Here is an 18,471-nt window from a genome sequence, read left to right as displayed (position 1 = left end):
TCTCGGAGCGGGTGCAGGACATTCTGAAATGGGAGGGAGAACAGCCAGTTGTCGTGGTGCACATTGGTACCAACGACATAGGCAAAAAAAGGGATGAGGTCCTACGAAACGAATTTAAGGAGCTAGGAGCTAAATTAAAAAGTAGGACCTCAAAAGTAGTAATCTCGGGATTGCTACCAGTGCCACGTGATAGTCAGAGTAGGAATCGCAGGATAGCGCAGATGAATACGTGGCTTGAGCAGTGGTGCAGCAGGGAGGGATTCAAATTCCTGGGGCATTGGGACCGGTTCTGGGGGAGGTGGGACCAGTACAAACCGGACGGTCTGCACCTGGGCAGGACTGGAACCAATGTCCTCGGGGGAGTGTTTGCTAGTGCTGTTGGGGAGGATTTAAACTAATATGGCAGGGGGATGGGAACCAATGCAGGGAGACAGAGGGAAACAAAAAGGAGCCAAAAGCAAAAGACAGAAAGGAGATGAGGAAAAGTGTAGGGCAGAGAAACCCAAGGCAAAGAACAAAAAGGGCCACTGTACAGCAAAATTCTAAAAGGACAAAGGGTGTTAATAAAACAAGCCTGAAGGCTTTGTGTCTTAATGCAAGGAGTATCCGCAATAAGGTGGATGAATTAATTGTGCAAATAGATGTTAACAAATATGATGTGATTGGGATTACGGAGACGTGGCTCCAGGATGATCAGGGCTGGGAACTCAACATTCAGGGGTATTCAACATTCAGGAAGGATAGAATAAAAGGAAAAGGAGGTGGGGTAGCATTGCTGGTTAAAGAGGAGATTAATGCAATAGTTAGGAAAGACATTAGCTTGGATGATGTGGAATCTATATGGGTAGAGCTGCAGAACACCAAAGGGCAAAAAACGTTAGTAGGAGTTGTGTACAGACCTCCAAACAGTAATAGGGATGTTGGGGAGGGCATCAAACAGGAAATTAGGGGTGCATGCAATAAAGGTGTAGCAGTTATAATGGGTGACTTTAATATGCACATAGATTGGGCTAGCCAAACTGGAAGCAATACGGTGGAGGAGGATTTCCTGGAGTGCATAAGGGATGGTTTTCTAGACCAATATGTTGAGGAACCAACTAGGGGGGAGGCCATCTTAGACTGGGTGTTGTGTAATGAGAGAGGATTAATTAGCAATCTCATTGTGCGAGGCCCCTTGGGGAAGAGTGACCATAATATGGTGGAATTCTGCATTAGGATGGAGAATGAAACAGTAAATTCAGAGACCATGGTCCAGAACTTAAAGAAGGGTAACTTTGAAGGTATGAGGCGAGAATTGGCTAGGATAGATTGGCGAATGATACTTAGGGGGTTGACTGTGGATGGGCAATGGCAGACATTTAGAGACCGCATGGATGAAGTACAACAATTGTACATTCCTGTCTGGCGTAAAAATAAAAAGGGGAAGGTGGCTCAACCGTGGCTATCTAGGGAAATCAGGGATAGTATTAAAGCCAAGGAAGTGGCATACAAATTGGCCAGAAATAGCAGCGAACCTGGGGACTGGGAGAAATTTAGAACTCAGCAGAGGAGGACAAAGGGTTTGATTAGGACAGGGAAAATGGAGTACGAGAAGAAGCTTGCAGGGAACATTAAGGCGGATTGCAAAAGTTTCTATAGGTATGTAAAGAGAAAAAGGTTGGTGAAGACAAACGTAGGTCCCCTGCAGTCAGAATCAGGGGAAGTCATAACGGGGAACAAAGAAATGGCGGATCAATTGAACAAGTACTTTGGTTCGGTATTCACTAAGGAGGATACAAACAACCTTCCGGATATAAAAGGGGTCAGAGGGTCTAGTAAGGAAGAGGAACTGAGGGAAATCTTTATTAGTCGGGAAATTGTGTTGGGGAAATTGATGGGATTGAAGGCAGATAAATCCCCAGGGCCTGATGGCCTGCATCCTAGAGTACTTAAGGAGGTGGCCTTGGAAATAGCGGATGCATTGACAGTCATTTTCCAACATTCCATTGACTCTGGATCAGTTCCTATGGAGTGGAGGGTAGCCAATGTAACCCCACTTTTTAAAAAAGGAGGGAGAGAGAAAACAGGGAATTATAGACCGGTCAGCCTGACCTCAGTAGTGGGTAAAATGATGGAATCAATTATTAAGGATGTCATAGCAGTGCATCTGGAAAATGGTGACATGATAGGTCCAAGTCAGCATGGATTTGTGAAAGGGAAATCATGCTTGACAAATCTTCTGGAATTTTTTGAGGATGTTTCCAGTAAAGTGGACAAAGGAGAACCAGTTGATGTGGTATATTTGGACTTTCAGAAGGCTTTCGACAAGGTCCCACACAAGAGATTAATGTGCAAAGTTAAAGCACATGGGATTGGGGGTAGTGTGCTGACGTGGATTGAGAACTGGTTGTCAGACAGGAAGCAAAGAGTAGGAGTAAACGGGTACTTTTCAGAATGGCAGGCAGTGACTAGTGGAGTGCCGCAAGGTTCTGTGCTGGGGCCCCAGCTGTTTACATTGTACATTAATGATTTAGACGAGGGGATTAAATGCAGTATCTCCAAATTTGCGGATGATACTAAGTTGGGTGGCAGTGTGAGCTGCGAGGAGGATGCTATTAGGCTGCAGAGTGACTTGGATAGGTTAGGTGAGTGGGCAAATGCATGGCAGATGAAGTATAATGTGGATAAATGTGAGGTTATCCACTTTGGTGGTAAAAACAGAGAGACAGACTATTATCTGAATGGTGACAGATTAGGAAAAGGGAAGGTGCAACGAGACCTGGGTGTCATGGTACATCAGTCATTGAAGGTTGGCATGCAGGTACAGCAGGCGGTTAAGAAAGCAAATGGCATGTTGGCCTTCATAGCGAGGGGATTTGAATACAGGGGCAGGGAGGTGTTGCTACAGTTGTACAGGGCCTTGGTGAGGCCACACCTGGAGTATTGTGTACAGTTTTGGTCTCCTAACTTGAGGAAGGACATTCTTGCTATTGAGGGAGTGCAGCGAAGGTTCACCAGACTGATTCCCGGGATGGCGGGACTGACCTATCAAGAAAGATTGGATCAATTGGGCTTGTATTCACTGGAGTTCAGAAGAATGAGAGGGGACCTCATAGAAACGTTTAAAATTCTGACGGGTTTAGACAGGTTAGATGCAGAAAGAATGTTCCCAATGTTGGGGAAGTCCAGAACCAGGGGTCACAGTCTGAGGATAAGGGGTAAGCCATTTAGGACCGAGATGAGGAGAAACTTCTTCACCCAGAGAGTGGTGAACCTGTGGAATTCTCTACCACAGAAAGTAGTTGAGGCCAATTCACTAAATATATTCAAAAGGGAGTTAGATGAAGTCCTTACTACTCGGGGGATCAAGGGTTATGGCGAGAAAGCAGGAAGGGGGTACTGAAGTTTCATGTTCAGCCATGAACTCATTGAATGGCGGTGCAGGCTAGAAGGGCTGAATGGCCTGCTCCTGCACCTATTTTCTATGTTTCTATGTCTATGTTTTATCCATTTTGGGGGCAAAAACACGAAGGCAGAATATTATCTGAATGGCGGCAGATTAGGAAAAGGGGAGGTGCAATGAGACCTGGGTGTCATGGTTCATTAGTCATTGAAGGTTGGCATGCAGGGACAGCAGGCAGTGAAGAAGGTAAATGGTATGTTGGCCTTCATAGCGAGGGGATTTGAGTATAGGAGCAGGGAGGTCTTACTGCAGTTGTACAGGGCCTTGGTGAGGCCTCACCTGGAATATTGTGTTCAGTTTTGGTCTCCTAATCTGAGGAAGGACATTCTTGCTATTGAGGGAGTGCAGTGAAGGTTCACCAGACTAATTCCAGGGATGGCTGGGCTGACATATGAGGAGAGACTAGATCAACTGGGCCTTTATTCACTGGAGTTTAGAAGGATGAGAGGGGATCTCATAGAAACGTATAAGATTCTGACGGGACTGGACAGGTTAGATGCGGGAAGAACGTTCCCGATGTTGGGGATGTCCAGAACCAGGGGACATAGTCTTAGGATAAGGGGTAGGCCATTTAGGACTGAGATGAGGAGAAACTTCTTCACTCAGAGAGGAGTTAACCTATGGAATTCCCTGCCGCAGAGAGTTGTTGATGCCAGTTCATTGGATATATTCAAGAGAGAGATAGATATGGCCTTTACGGCTGAGGAGATCAAGGGGTATGGAGAGAAAGCAGGAAAGGGATACTGAGGTGAATGATCAGCCATGATCTTCTTGAATGGCAGTGCAGGCTTAAAGGGCCGAATGGCCTACTCCTGCACCTATTTTCTATGTTTCTATGTTTCTATCACACCAGCCTCCCCCAATGCCTTTTCTCCGTCAACCAGCTGGCTGGGACTGCCCTCACCTGGACCCACCTTATCCGTCCAATCGTAGCCAGAGAATCACCTACCAAAGCGGTGTATCTGTTTTGCAGGGGGATGACCGCAGGGGACCCCTGCACTACCTTCCTTGCACTGCTCTTCCTGCTGGTCTTTCATTCCCTAGCTGGCTGTGGACCCTTGACCTGCGGTAAGGCCAACTCACTAAATGTGTGACTCACGTAATTCTCAGCATCGTGGATGCTCCAGAGTGAATCCACCCTCAGCTCCAATTCCGCAATGCGGTCCGTCAGGAGCTGGAGGCGGATACACTTCCCACACACGTAGTCGTCAGGGACACCGGAAGTGTCCCTGAGTTCCCACATGGTACAGGAGGAGCATATCACGTGTCCGAGCTCTCCTGCCATGACTTAACCCTTAGATACACTTAATTTGGCGACAACAATGTTAACAGGTTACTTACTGATATAAAAAAGCCAATCTGTGCACAGCCAGGTTCCACAAACGGTCATGAGGTAAATGACCAAATAATCTGTTTTAGAGATGTTGGTTGAGGTGCAAATATCCATCTGAGGGCAGGCAGGGCCTCAGTTTCGACTCAACAGCCCATCCGAGAGACGGCATCTCTGACCATGCAGCACTCTGTCAGCGCTGCACCGCCGTGTCAACAACAACTTGCATTTATATAGCACTTTTAATGCAGTAAAATGTCCCGAGGTGCTTGGCAGGCTCATCCCCAACAAGAAGCCAATGACTCATCAGGGGAGGGCAGCAGCAGCCAAGTTCATGGCACTGAGGCTGGCTCTGCTGCACAGGAGGGCAAGAAAAAGAGTGGGAGAGCGATAGTGATAGGAGATTCAATTGTAAAGGGAATAGATAGGCATTTCTGTGGCTGCAACCGAGACTCCAGGATGGTATGTTGCCTCCCTGGTGCAAGGGTCAAGGATGTCTCGGAGCAGGTGCAGGACATTCTGAAGAGGGAGGGTGAACAGCCAGTTGTCGTGGTGCACATTAGTACTAACGATATAGGTAAAAACAGGATGAGGTTCGAAGAGACGAATTTAAGGAGCTAGGAGTTAAATTAAAAAGTAGGACCTCAAAAGTAGTAATCTCGGGATTGCTACCAGTGCCACGTGCTAGTCAGAGTAGGAATCGCAGGATAGCTCAGATGAATACGTGGCTTGAGTAGTGGTGCAGCAGGGAGGGATTCGAATTCCTGGGGCATTGGAACCGGTTCTGGGGAGGTGGGACCAGTACAAACCAGACGGTCTGCACCTAGACAGGACCGGAACCAATGTCCTGGGGGGAGTGTTTGCTAATGCTGTTGGGGAGGAGTTAAACTAATATGGCAGGGGGATGGGAACCAATGCAGGGAGACAGAGGGAAGCAAAATGGAGACAAAAGGAAAAGACAGAAAGGAGATGAGTAAAAGTGGAGGGCAGAGAAACTCAAGGCAAAAAACAAAAAGGGCCACTTTACAGCAAAATTCTAAAGGGTCAAAGTGTATTAAAAAGGCAAGCCTGAAGGCTCTGTGGCTCAATGCGAGGAGTATTCGGAATAAGGTGGACGAATTAACTGTGCAGATAGCAGTTAACGGATACGATGTGGTTGGCATCACAGAGACATGGCTCCAGAGTGACCAAGGCTGGGCACTCAACATCCAAGGGTATTCAACATTTATGAAAGATAGACAGAAAAGAAAAGGAGGTGGGTGGCGTTGCTGGTTAAAGAGGAAATTAATGCAATTGTAAGGAAAGACATTAGCTTGGATGATGTGGAATCGGTATGGGTGGAGCTACGGAATACCAAAGGGCAGAAAACGCTAGTGGGAGTTGTGTACAGACCTCCAAACAGTAGTAGTGATGTTGGGGAGGGCATCAAACAGGAAATTAAGGGTGCATGCAATAAAGGTGCAGCAGTTATCATGGGTGACTTTAATATGCATATAGATTGGGCTAACCAAACTGGAAACAATACGGTGAATGAGGATTTCCTGGAGTGCATAAGGGATGGTTTTCCAGACCAATATGTCGAGGAACCAACTAGGGGGGAGGCCATCTTATACTGGGTGTTGTGTAATGAGAGAGGATTAATTAGCAATCTTGTTGTGCGAGGCCCCTTGCGGAAGAGTGACCATAATATGGTCGAATTCTACATTAGGATGGAGAAGGAAACAGTTAATTCAGAGACCATGGTCCAGAACTTAAAGAAGGGTAACTTTGAAGGTATGAGGCATGAATTGGCTAGGATAGATTGGCGAATGATACTTAAGAGGTTGACAGTGGATGGGCAATGGCAGACATTTAGAGACCGCATGGATGAACTACAACAATTGTACATCCCTGTCTGGCGTAAAAATAAAAACGGGAAGGTAGCTCAACCGTGGCTATCAAGGGAAATCAGGGATAGTATTAAAGCCAAGGAAGTGGCATACAAATTGGCCAGAAATAGCAGCGAACTCGGGGACTGGGAGAAATTTAGAACTCAGCAGAGGAGGACAAAGGGTTTGATTAGGGCAGGGAAAATAGAGTACGAGAGGAAGCTTGCAGGGAACATTAAAACGGACTGCAAAAGTTTCTATAGATATGTAAAGAGAAAAAGGTTAGTAAAGACAAACGTAGGTCCCCTGCAGTCAGAATCAGGGGAAGTCATAACTGGGTACAAAGAAATGGCAGACCAATTGAACATGTACTTTGGCTCGGTATTTACCTAAGGAGGACACAAACAACCTTCCGGATATAAAAGGGTCAGAGAGTCTAGTAAGAAGGAGGAACTGAGGGAAATCCTTATTAGTCGGGAAATTGTGTTGGGGAAATTGATGGGATTGAAAGCCGATAAATCCCCAGGGCCTGATGGTCTGCATCCCAGAGTACTTATGGAGGTGGCCTTGGAAATAGTGGAATCATTGACAGTCATTTTCCAACATTCCATAGACTCTGGATCAGTTCCGATGGAGTGGAGGGTAGCCAATGTAACCCTACTTTTTAAAAAAGGAGGGAGAGAGAAAACAGGGAATTGTAGACTGGTCAGCCTGACATTGGTAGTGGGGAAAATGATGGAATCAATTATTAAGGATATCATAGCAGCGCATTTGAAAAGAGATGACATGATAGGTCCAAGTCAGCATGGATTTGTGAAAGGGAAATAATGCTTGACAAATATTCTGGAATTTTTTGAGGATGTTTCCAGTAGAGTGGACAAGGGAGAACTAGTTGATGTGGTGTATTTGGACTTTCAGAAGGCTTTCGATAAGGTCCCATACAAGAGATTAATGTGCAAAGTTAAAGCACATGGGATTGGGGTAGTGTGCTGACGTGGATTGAGAACTGGTTGTCAGACAGGAATCAAAGAGTAGAAGTAAATGGGTACTTTTCAGAATGGCAGGCAGTGTTACTGCAAGGTTCTGTGCTGGGGCCCCAGCTGTTTACATTGTACATTAATGATTTAGACGAGAGGGTTAAATGTAGTATCTCCAAATTTGCGGATGACACTAAGTTGGGTGGCAGTGTGAGCTGCGAGGAGGATGCTATGAGGCTGCGAGTGACTTGGATAGGTTAGGTGAGTGGGCAAATGCATGGCAGATTAAGTATAATGTGAATAAATGTGAGGTTATCCACTTTGGTTGTAAAAACAGAGAGACAGACTATTATCTGAATGGTGACAGATTAGAAAAAGGGGAGGTGCAACGAGACCTGGGTGTCATGGTACATCAGTCATTGAAGGCATGCAGGTACAGCAGGCGGTTAAGAAGGCGAATGGCATGTTGGCCTTCATAGCGAGGGGATTTGAGAACAGGGGCAGGGAGGTGTTACTACAGTTGTACAGGGCTTTGGTGAGGCCACACCTGGAGTATTGTGTATAGTTTTGGTCTCCTAACTTGAGGAAGGACATTCTTGCTATTGAAGGAGTGCAGCGAAGGTTCACCAGACTGATTCCTGGGATGGCGGGACTGACATATCAAGAAAGACTGGATCAACTGGGCTTGTATTCACTGGAGTTCAGAAGAATAAGAGGGGATCTCATAGAAACGTTTAAAATTCTGACAGGTTTAGACAGGTTAGATGCAGGAAGAATGTTTCCAATGTTGGGCAAGTCCAGAACCAGGGGTCACAGTCTAAGGATAAGGGGTAAGCCATTTAGGACCGAGATGAGGATAAACTTCTTCACCCAGAGAGTGGTGAACCTGTGGAATTCTCTACCACAGAAAGTTGTTGAGGCTAATTCACTAAATATATTCAAAAAGGAGTTAGATGCAGTCCTTCCTACTAGGGGGATCAAGGGGTATGGCGAGAAAGCAGGAATGGGTTATTGAAATTGCATGTTCAGCCATGAACTCATTGAATGGCGATGCAGGCTCGAAGGGCCGTATGGCCTACTCCTGCACCTATTTTCTATGTTTCTATGTTTCTATGTGTGTTCCCTACATTACAACATGATAATGTCCTCCTTGGATCCAAGGGAAACACCTGCCTTAACCAGGGACAGTCGGAAGGGAGTAGTCGGGCTCTATACACTAGCCCGACGCCCACCCTGTCCCGCACAAGAGTTCCACAGTTATAACCCACAGTGAACAAACTTGCAATAGAAACAACAACACTTGAATATTGTAGGCAACTTTTGATGTTCATTTGAAACCCAAATATTGGCCGTTTTTTCTTCACATTTTACCTGGTAAATGTTTGTTATTGCATGGTTATTAGGAAACAATGGGGAAGGAAACATTGCAACCCTACCTCATACAAATATGGTCAGGAGAGAACAGTCCCTGAAGAAGGGGTAACTGGTAGAGGTAGATCACAGCCAGATGTCCTCCACTGAAGAAGACCATCAATAGACACAAGCGTTTGAAGAAGGAGAGGCTGAAGACTCGCCCACAGGCCCACCAGGAGCACAGTGCCAGGAACGTGAAGAAGTAGACGGCGGAGATGAGGGATGGGTGCACGATACCTGCAGAACAGATTCCGTCACACAGCTGGAAAGAACTACAGGACTCGCACGCAAACAGGTTCAAAGGAACTTCCAAACACTGTTCATCAACCAACATCATTAAAGCAGATTATCTGGTAATTATCACATTGCTGTTTGTGGGAGCATGCTGTGCACAAATTGTCAGTCCTCTTTCCCTAAATTACAACAGTGAGGGCACTACATAAGTATTTCATTGACTATGAAGCACTTTGGGACGTCCCGAGGTTGTGAAAGGCGCTATATAAATGAAACCTCTTTCTCTTGTAGCCCATTTCTATTCCATTTTTGTTTTGGCCTTTTTATTCATTTTTCCCCACGGGCACGTCGCTTTACATAAACCCTTGTGTCAGTTGTTCCAAATTTAGCTTTTGCTCCTCCTTTTCAGGCACCAGTGGGCGCACCGTTGGGAATTCCTGACGTGTTTGGAAGATGAGGACTGCCGAGAGAAGAATGCCAAGAGAATCAGTCTGCCCGAGAGGGGTCCTGTGCCCTCATGCAGATACTTGCATCTACAGGGAGGGGTGAACTAACCTCTCTTTTCCTAATGTAGTGCTGGTTCTTGCCAAAGGAACCAGTACACTCCCGAAGGCATCACTGTGGTAGGTGACTGCCCAACTGGAGGCAATGCAGAGATTGTTCACGAGATTGGTTCCTGAGATGAGGGGGTTGTCTTATGAAGAAAGGTTGAGCAGGTTGGGCCTATACTCATTGGAGTTTAGAAGAATGAGACATGATCTTATTGAAAGGTATAGGATTCTGAGGAGGCTGCAGAGAAGATGTTTCCCCTCGTAGGGGAATCTAGAACTAGGGGGCACAGTTTCAGAATAAGCGGTCGTCCATTTAAAATGAAAATGAGGAATAAATTCTTCTCTCAGAGGGTGGTGAATCTTTGGAATTCTCTACCCAGAGAGCTGTAGAGGCTGAGTCATTAAATATATTTAAGGTGGAGATAAGCAGATTTTTGAAAGATAAGGGAGTCAAGGGTTATGGGGAGCGGGCAGGGAAGTGGAGTTGAGTCCATGATCGGATCAGCCATAATCTTATTAAATGGCGGAGCAGGCTCGAGAGGCCAAATGGCTGACTCCTGCTCCTATTTCTCATGTTCTTATGTTCAACTGACCAGAATCTGAATGGCTGTTCAGAAGTACCCCAGTGACAGTATGCCATGCTTTATGTGGCAATGAATGAGAATAGACATGTCAGGGTGAGAAAGGGCCATTGTTGCCTTACTGCCAATACAACACCAACCATTTCTGCTGACCCTGGCAAACAATCACCAGTAAGTCCATTGTATTATACAAATGAATCAGCATGGAGGATTTTCCTCTTGAATTATGCTTATGAATTATACTGGCACATGACAATCTACCGTTTATGCAAGTGTTGTCAATTGTGGCTCAGTGGTTAGCACTCTTGCCTCGAAGTCAGAACATTGTGGGTTCAAGCCCCACTCCAGCGACTTAAACACATAATCTAGGCTGACACTCTAGTGCAGTGCTGAGGGAGTGCTGCACTGTTGGAGGTGCTGTCTCTCAGATGAAATGTTAAACCGAGGCCCAGTCTACCTTTTCAAGTGGAGGTATAAGATACATGGCACTATTTCGAAGAGGAGCAGGGGAGTTCTCCCCGGTGTCCTGGCCAATATTTATCCCTCAACCAACATCACCAAAAAACACCAATCATCTGGTTATTGCCGTTTGTGGGAGCTTGCTGTGCGCAAATTGGCTGCTGCGTTTTCTACAACACAACAGTGACTACACTTCAGAAGTATTTAAATGGCTGTAAAATGCTTTGGGATGTCCTGAGGTCGTGAAAGGCAATATATAAATGCAAGTCTTGCTTTTCCTTTTGGTAACCATTCTTTTAAAATATATTTCAGAAGCATGTGTGTTTTCAATAACTGAATGATACAGACCTGCGAAACATAGCAGAATGGTCACAACAACTTTCCCTGCCACCATGATCAGATGTCCAATCATCTCTTTAAACCTCATCATCAACGAAGCCAGTTTCTGAATGAAGATTGGTCCATTTCCTGCTTTGTCTCGTGTCGCTGCTTCCTCCTCTTCCTCGGAGTCTGACTCAGAGTCAGTCTCTTCTTCAGATTCTGTGTCTTCCACCTCTTCCTGAGCAGCAGAGAAGGTCAACGTTAAACTTGCTGGGTAAGGAGAAGGAAGAACCAACTGCACTGATAAACATGTTCTTGCTGGACTTTTCCCAACAGATACAAAAGCAAATCAAGAGCCAATTTTCAGCAAGGCCTCCGCCCGCCCAAGTGCCCTCAAAGTGCTGCCAATGGCCGCTGAGGTAGCGGACGGTACTTTGGGCGGGATATTCATCGTCGAGGTCACTTGAGGGTCGGCGGGTGGCCAATGGATGACGTACGCCGCCAATCTGGGTGTTAGCGGGCGGGAGGTCACATTCTCGGCGGCAGAGGTGCTTGTCGCCCAAGTGCCGCCGAGGGTGGAGCCGGGCCCACGGAGGGTCGAAGACCTGAAAGAAAATCACAAATAAAAACACACAAACTATCGGAAGTCCTTCGGGGGACCCCAGGCAGGTAAGTCGCTGTTGAAAATGTTTTAAAAAATGTTCACTTACCTTTTTTTCAGGATGTTCAGACTGACCATCGGGGACAGACCAGCCTCCAGCCAGCGGCCCACCCCCATTCTCCCGCTGACTCCCGCCCGCAGGAATCTGGGAGCTTGGCGGGCGGGAGCTCAGTTGCGCCACTCGGCCGTCCGCTGATGTCCCGGCGCCTCTCCCCTCCCGCCCACTCCAGACCGCCCCGAAAGTGGCACTGGTCAGATCTTCAGGAGCAATGTCGGCGGGAGCGGGCAGTGAGCTGCTGAAAATCGGCCCCCAAAAAACTTCAATGAAATGATGTTCCTTACCTCAAGGGAGTCGGAATACAAGGGTTAGCAAGTAATGCTTCAGGTGTACGGAGCCCTGGTCACAGCCCAGCTCATGTATGGCTTTCAGTTCTGAGCGCCAAACCGCAGCGAGGAGATATTGGGCTTGGAAGGGATGTAGTACCGATTCACCAGAATGATACCACGGCTGAAAAGGTTAAGTTACTAGGATGGGTTGCATGAATGTGTCACATATTGCCTTGAGTTTAGCAGGTTGAGGGGCAATCTGATTGGGGTGTTTAAAATGATTAAGGGATTGGATAGGACAGATACAAAGAGCTGAATTTTCGGCTTTCCCGATTTCGGGGCGGTAATAGCGGTGGGGCAGTCCTCGTCTGCAAAATTCGGCAAAAAATGAGGTTCCATGTTCAGGGGCACAAAATCAGGCATTCCATAAGAAAGTTTTTGCGAAAATCGCGGCGTTAAAAAAGTTTGTTGATTTCAGGGACGTCATTGTTGTTCAGTATCCTGCAACATAACGTTGTATATTGTATGGTTTTATTTTGGTTGGGGAGTTTTTGTGACACTGTTGCAGTAAAATATATGACTCATCATTTGCCATTGGTGCTTTGTTCACCGTTCACCATTCACCGGAGATGTGCCTTTATGGGGGCACAGTGTGTCTATCCCTCAGTTTCCTCCATTTCGGAGAGCTGGTCCATTACGAGTTGGCAACGTGTGACTCGTGGTCCAGCAGCATCTCCACGCTGTCTCCCACGTGGATGGGGTGGCTATCCAATGGGGGCCTCGCCAGGCTCCTCTTTATCGTCTTCCTCCTCCTGAGGTGGGCCTGCAATCCCCACTGGCAATGCTTGGCCCCTCATGACAGCCAAGTTATGCAGCATGCAGCACACCACAATGAATTTGGATACCTATTGAGGGTTAGTATTGAAGGCTGCCTCCAGAGCAGTGCAGGCATCGGTCTGCCTGTAGGAGATGGCATATCACTGTCAGCACTTCCTTTCGGAAGCGTAGCCTTCTCACACACTGCTCCTCAGAGAGCTGGAGGTATGAGTGTTGGTGCCTGTAAACCCATGGGGGCTAAGCCCTCCTCCCCGGACGTCTTCAAACTCTCCTCATCCATTGGCCGACCTGGCCAAGATATCTAGCTTGACGCTGACTGGCAATAGCATGGAGCATGATAAGAACATAAAGGACATAAGAAATAGGAACAGGAGTAGGCCATACGGCCCTCGAGTCTGCTCTGCCATTCAATAAGATCATGGCTGATCTGATCATGGACTCAGCTCCACTTCCCTGCCCGCTCCCAATAACTCCTTATCGTTTAAGAAACTGTCTATTTCTGTCTTAAATGTATTTAATGTCCCAGCTTCCACAACTCTCTGAGGCAGCGAAGTCCACAGATTTACAACCCTCAGAGAAGAAATTCCTCCTCATCTCTGTTTTAAATGGGCGGCGCCTTATTCTAAGATCATGCCCTCTAGTTCTAGTCTCCCCCATCAGTGGAAACATCCTCTCTGCATCCACCCTGTCAAGCCCCCTCATAATCTTATACGTTTCGATAAGATCCCCTCTCATTCTTCTGAATTCCAATGCGTAGAGGCGAACTAGTAATGCCCCCACTAAATTCTCTCACTGACATTGTAAGGGCACTGTAATGGCAGATAACACTGCTGCTTTCAAGTCGGAGCTTCACGCAGTGTGCTGTGCCCAACCATTGCAGTCAATGTGACCTGCGATGTAGTATTCTCATCCATTTAAATACGCTGCCAATAGTGGCTGCTGCACCCTGGGAACGCCTGGTTTTCAGACGTTTCCTGGGCGGGCATTAATGGGGTGTTGGGGCCGAATTTTGCATCCAGGGCGCTAATGGAGTGTTGCACGATGATTTGACGTCATGATCTCCGTGAAACTGGAGGGTGGGATGGTAAGTTTTTGCGCCATGAGCCGAATTTGCCGGCTGGGCGGTAAAAGCTGGACGCCCACCATATCGCCTAGAGACACCCTTTACCTCCCCTCCTGGCCGCTAACTGAGGTGCAAGCGAGCTGAAAATCCTGCCCAGAGAAACTCTTTCCTCTGGTGGAGAATCCAGAACAAGGAGGCACAATCTTCACATTATAGCTGGGCCGCTCAGGAGGGAAATCGGGAGGCACTTATTCGCACAAAAAGTGGTGGAAATCTCGAATTCTCTGCCCTAAAATACTTTGAAGACTGAGCTAGATATATTTTATTAGGCAAGGAAAATGGAGCAAAGGCGGGGAAATGGAGTTGAGGTGCAGATCAGCCCTGATCCAATGGAATGGCGGAATAGGCTCGAGGGGCCGAATTACCTTCACCTATTCCCATGTTCCTACTGAAAACTGAAGTGAGCTGAAATAACTCAGAAATTGAAGTTGAAGTAAGTTCAACTGTACAAATGAATAAGTTTGACTGCTAACTAGAAGTTCAATTAATGATCAACCATTGGGCAGTCTAATGATCAGGCCTGCGCAAGTCTGGGGCAACTCTTTTGTGGGGGGGGAACAAAATAAACGTTAGATCAAGTGCCCCCCGAATCTGGGAGACACTCCAGACACTTAACTGCCCCATTTTTTTTTATAAATGTTTTTTTTTGTTTTTTTTTTGTGTTTTTTTTTCTGATTTTTTTGGGGGGGCATTAAAACCATATATTTTACAAGTGCCCCCTATAAAAGGGGAGAGGGACATTAAAAATCCAGCAATTAAAACAAATTAAACTTAAAACATATAAAATCAAATTAAAATTTGATTGCCGTGGTTCACGATGCACTCCATTCCCTCCGGCGCCCACCTCTCGCAAGTCTGGGGCAAGACCTACAAGTAGCCCATGCAATTATTCTGATTAATGGCCATTAATCATTAAGGGCTAGAGGTGTCAACTGATAAGGCCAATTCATTTCAATTAAAAAAAACACACAGGTCAATTATTATCAAACAAGGTTTCGATTTAGCTTTTGCATCCAGTTCTCATCCCTGACGTACATGGATCCTCTGCATACTATCACAGTCTGGCAATAATGGTCTACGACTGTAAATGAACAGAATGAAGATTGAGTTAATCCCTGAAGAAGGTTTCCTCCTTACCACTCCCTCGGCCTGAGCCAAATTCCCTGAATGATTCCGGGCTGCATTGTGTGTGTCTGCACCAATCAACACTTTCCTACAGACGCTGAGTGCAGCCAAGCTTCCAATGAACATTCCCACGTCAGGAACAACCAGCCGAATGCCATTTACAACACCGGCTTCATTCAACCTGCAGCAAATCAAGAATCCAAAATTACTTTTAAAAAATTGCATATGGATATTAATGAATTCCTGTATTTGATTGGCAGTGAGTGTTGGAGTATTACCGTTACTGCTCTAGACTGATAGCAAGTATTGGAGTGTCTCGGTTACTGCTCTAGACAGGCAGTGAGTGTTGGAGTGTCTTGGTTACTGCTCTAGACTGATAGTGAGTGTTGGAGTGTCTTGGTTACTGTTCTAGACTGATAGCGAGTATTGGAGTGTCTCGGTTACTGCTCTAGACAGGCAGTGAGTGTTGGAGTGCCTTGGTTACGCTCTAGACTGGCAGTGGCTGTTGGAGTTTACCTGCACTAAGCTAACACTGGTTTTAGTTTATATCACAATTAGTGGGGAGTGACACAGGTCAGTACACATAAAGTATAATTCAGCCTGTGACTAATTGAGAAAGATTAATAGTGGCGGGGGGTGGTGTGGGGAAGAGATGGTGGATGGATAATAATTTTCATCTCACACACACATTAATGTTTGCTTACCACAATGGTGTTGCAGTATGATGCAAGAAACATAGAAAGCGAGCATGCAGGTACAGCAAGCAATAAGGAAGGCAAATGGCATATTGTCCTTTATTGCAAGGGGGTTGGAGTATAAGAGTAAAGAAGTCTTGCTACAATTGTACAGGGCCTTGGTGAGACCACACCTGGAGCACTGTGCACAGTTTTGGTCTCCTTATCTAAGGAAGGATATACTTGCATTGGAGGCGGGGCAACGGAGGTTCACTAGATTGATTCCTGGGATGAGAGGGTTGGCTTATGACAAGAGATTGTGTAGAATGGGCCTATACTCTCTGGAGTTTAGAAGAATGAGAGGTGATCTCATTGAAACATACAAGATTCTGAGGGGGATTGACAGGGTAGATGCTGAGAGGTTGTTTCTCCTGGCTGGAGAGTCTAGAACTAGGGGGCATAATCTCAGGATAAGGGGTCGGCCATTTAAGACAGAGATGAGGAGGAATTTCTTCACTCAGAGGGTTGTGAATCTTTGGAATTCTCTGCCCCAGAGGGCTGTGGATGCTGAGTCTCTGAATATATTCAAGGCGGAGATCGATAGATTTCTGGAGTCTAGGCGAATCAAGAACAGCTGGAGCTGGACTTTCGTTTTGAAGATTTCGGGGCAGTAATGGCGGCGGGGCGGTAAAGTTAGCGCCCGGGGACAGTTTGCGCCTCAGTCAGTAACATTGGGCAGCTGGGCCCTGAGTCAGGGGGCGGAGCGCTAAGGGAGGCGTTGTACACCTCTCTCAGGGCGTTAGGATGGGAAACTCCTGAGCTAAAGAGCCGGACTAGGAGCGCTCCAAAAGACGCCTGGGGGAGAAACAAAACCTGAAAAAAATCTCACTCCCAAAACATTGCCCACGCCACCACAACATAAATCGCAAAAAAATTGAAAGAAAACCAATCACCGTTACCCTAGGACTGCATTACTCACCTCTCCGCTGTGAGGGTGGTTGGACCACCCCTTTCCCCAGGCGTTCACTGCGGGGCGCACTGGGGGGCGGACAGGTTGGGCTAAAGTCCAAACTAGCGCCAGTGTTGCAACCAGCGGCGTTACACACTGGGCGCAGCTCTTCCGGGCGCTACTGCTCCACACCGCCGCAAAACCCGACCCGAGGATCGCCGCGGGGTGCTGGAGGCTGACCGCCCGCCCAGAATACCCCATCGCCCCCGCTCCGGGGCGAAAAACAGAGCACAAAGTACCGGAAAATCTGCCCCATGGTGACCGTGCGGGAAAGTGTTGAGGTCGATGATCAGCTGTGATCTTATTGAATGGCGGAGCAGGCTCAAGGGGCCGTAGGGCCTACTCCTGCTCCTAAATTCTTACATTCTTATGTAGCAATGGTAAGTAGTGTTCACAAGGGCAAGGATATTAAACCGGGAAGGTGATGAGAGTCAGGAAGGGGACAGCTCCAACGGAAAACCCGGAAGTAAGGTTTTCTGGACAACCAGCAGGATTTTTGCTGCATTTTTCGGTGGGCTTCCCGCCTGGTCACCAGCCTGACTGATGGGAAATCAGACCGAGGAGCGGATGCCAGGTAAATGGGAGGAGTCGGAGGTCGCTGCCGGCGGGGAGGTTAAAAGAACAGAGTGTGGTGGTATTTGGATACTGGGGTGGTTGGGTCGGAGGTCGCGAGGGGCACAGAGGTAAGCTTGTTGGACCTAGCGGAAACACTCCTGCTCCTCCTGCCCCACAAGCAGTGCTGTAAATACACTTACCCCCTCGCACCCCCCCATTACCTGCCGAGATTCCCGAGCCCTGGCAAACCCAGCCGACGTTAGTTAAAAATAAAGAACCTATTAAAATGGAGGCAAGCCAACTACTTAATAGTGACCGAGGCGCTTACCGAGAGCGGATTGGCCGCCCGCCCTCTAACCCGCCTCCGCTAAAACCGGAAATGGGCGGGGCGGGTTAGAAAGGTAACTTTTTTTTTTTAAACTTCTCACCCAACCCAAAACCCACCCGTTCCTGGTGGTTAAAGTGAGCCCCACTGTGTGAATTCTGAAAGATTAATAGAGGAGCCATACCATGAAGCACACTTAAGGCTGTATAATAAAACAATTCGTTCGGCATCGCACGTTCTCGTTCCCCAGCTCACTGCTGCCACTTACCTGACTATTCCTATGTGCCAGAGTGTATTCTCCCAAACTGTCCCTGTAAGAAGACAGATTGTCTGATGGTCAGTCTTTTATGATTCCTTTTTGTTTATTGCCCAATACAACATTAACAGCTTCAAATTCCTTAATGATCCTGGTTACATTGACATTTTACATATTTGCCTTTAGTCAGTCCTGCTGCCTAACTGGCTTATGGGGACTGAGGGTCAGGCTTAAAGCAGGGAATGCATAAACACAACCAGACACATCAACCTGGGAGAGGAGGAACTTGCATTCATATAGCGCCTTTCATGACCTCAGGATCTCCCAAAGCTTTTACAGCCAATGAAGTAATTATGAATGTGTAGTTAACATCATCATAGGCAGTCCCTTGGAATCGAGGAAG

General features: G+C 47.0%; 1 protein-coding gene across 1 annotated transcript in view; it reads right to left on the bottom strand.

Moving 5' to 3' along the window:
* LOC139276865 (piezo-type mechanosensitive ion channel component 2) overlaps positions 1-11,954 on the bottom strand; it is a 585,431-nt gene extending 573,477 nt beyond the window's left edge. The window contains exons 1-4 of the mRNA XM_070894861.1: positions 11,887-11,954; positions 11,610-11,781; positions 11,204-11,414; positions 9,054-9,267 (exon numbers count right to left, since the gene is read on the bottom strand). Coding sequence (XP_070750962.1) covers positions 9,054-9,267; positions 11,204-11,414; positions 11,610-11,781; positions 11,887-11,954 — 665 coding nt within the window. The remainder of the gene's footprint in view (positions 1-9,053; positions 9,268-11,203; positions 11,415-11,609; positions 11,782-11,886) is intronic.
* Between the last annotated feature and the right edge of the window lie 6,517 nt (positions 11,955-18,471).

The sequence above is a fragment of the Pristiophorus japonicus genome, chromosome 12, assembly GCF_044704955.1.
Source record: "Pristiophorus japonicus isolate sPriJap1 chromosome 12, sPriJap1.hap1, whole genome shotgun sequence".
Taxonomy (NCBI): domain Eukaryota; kingdom Metazoa; phylum Chordata; class Chondrichthyes; family Pristiophoridae; genus Pristiophorus; species Pristiophorus japonicus.
Note: the sequence above shows the minus strand (reverse complement) of the source record. Positions and strands in the feature narration are given on the sequence as shown.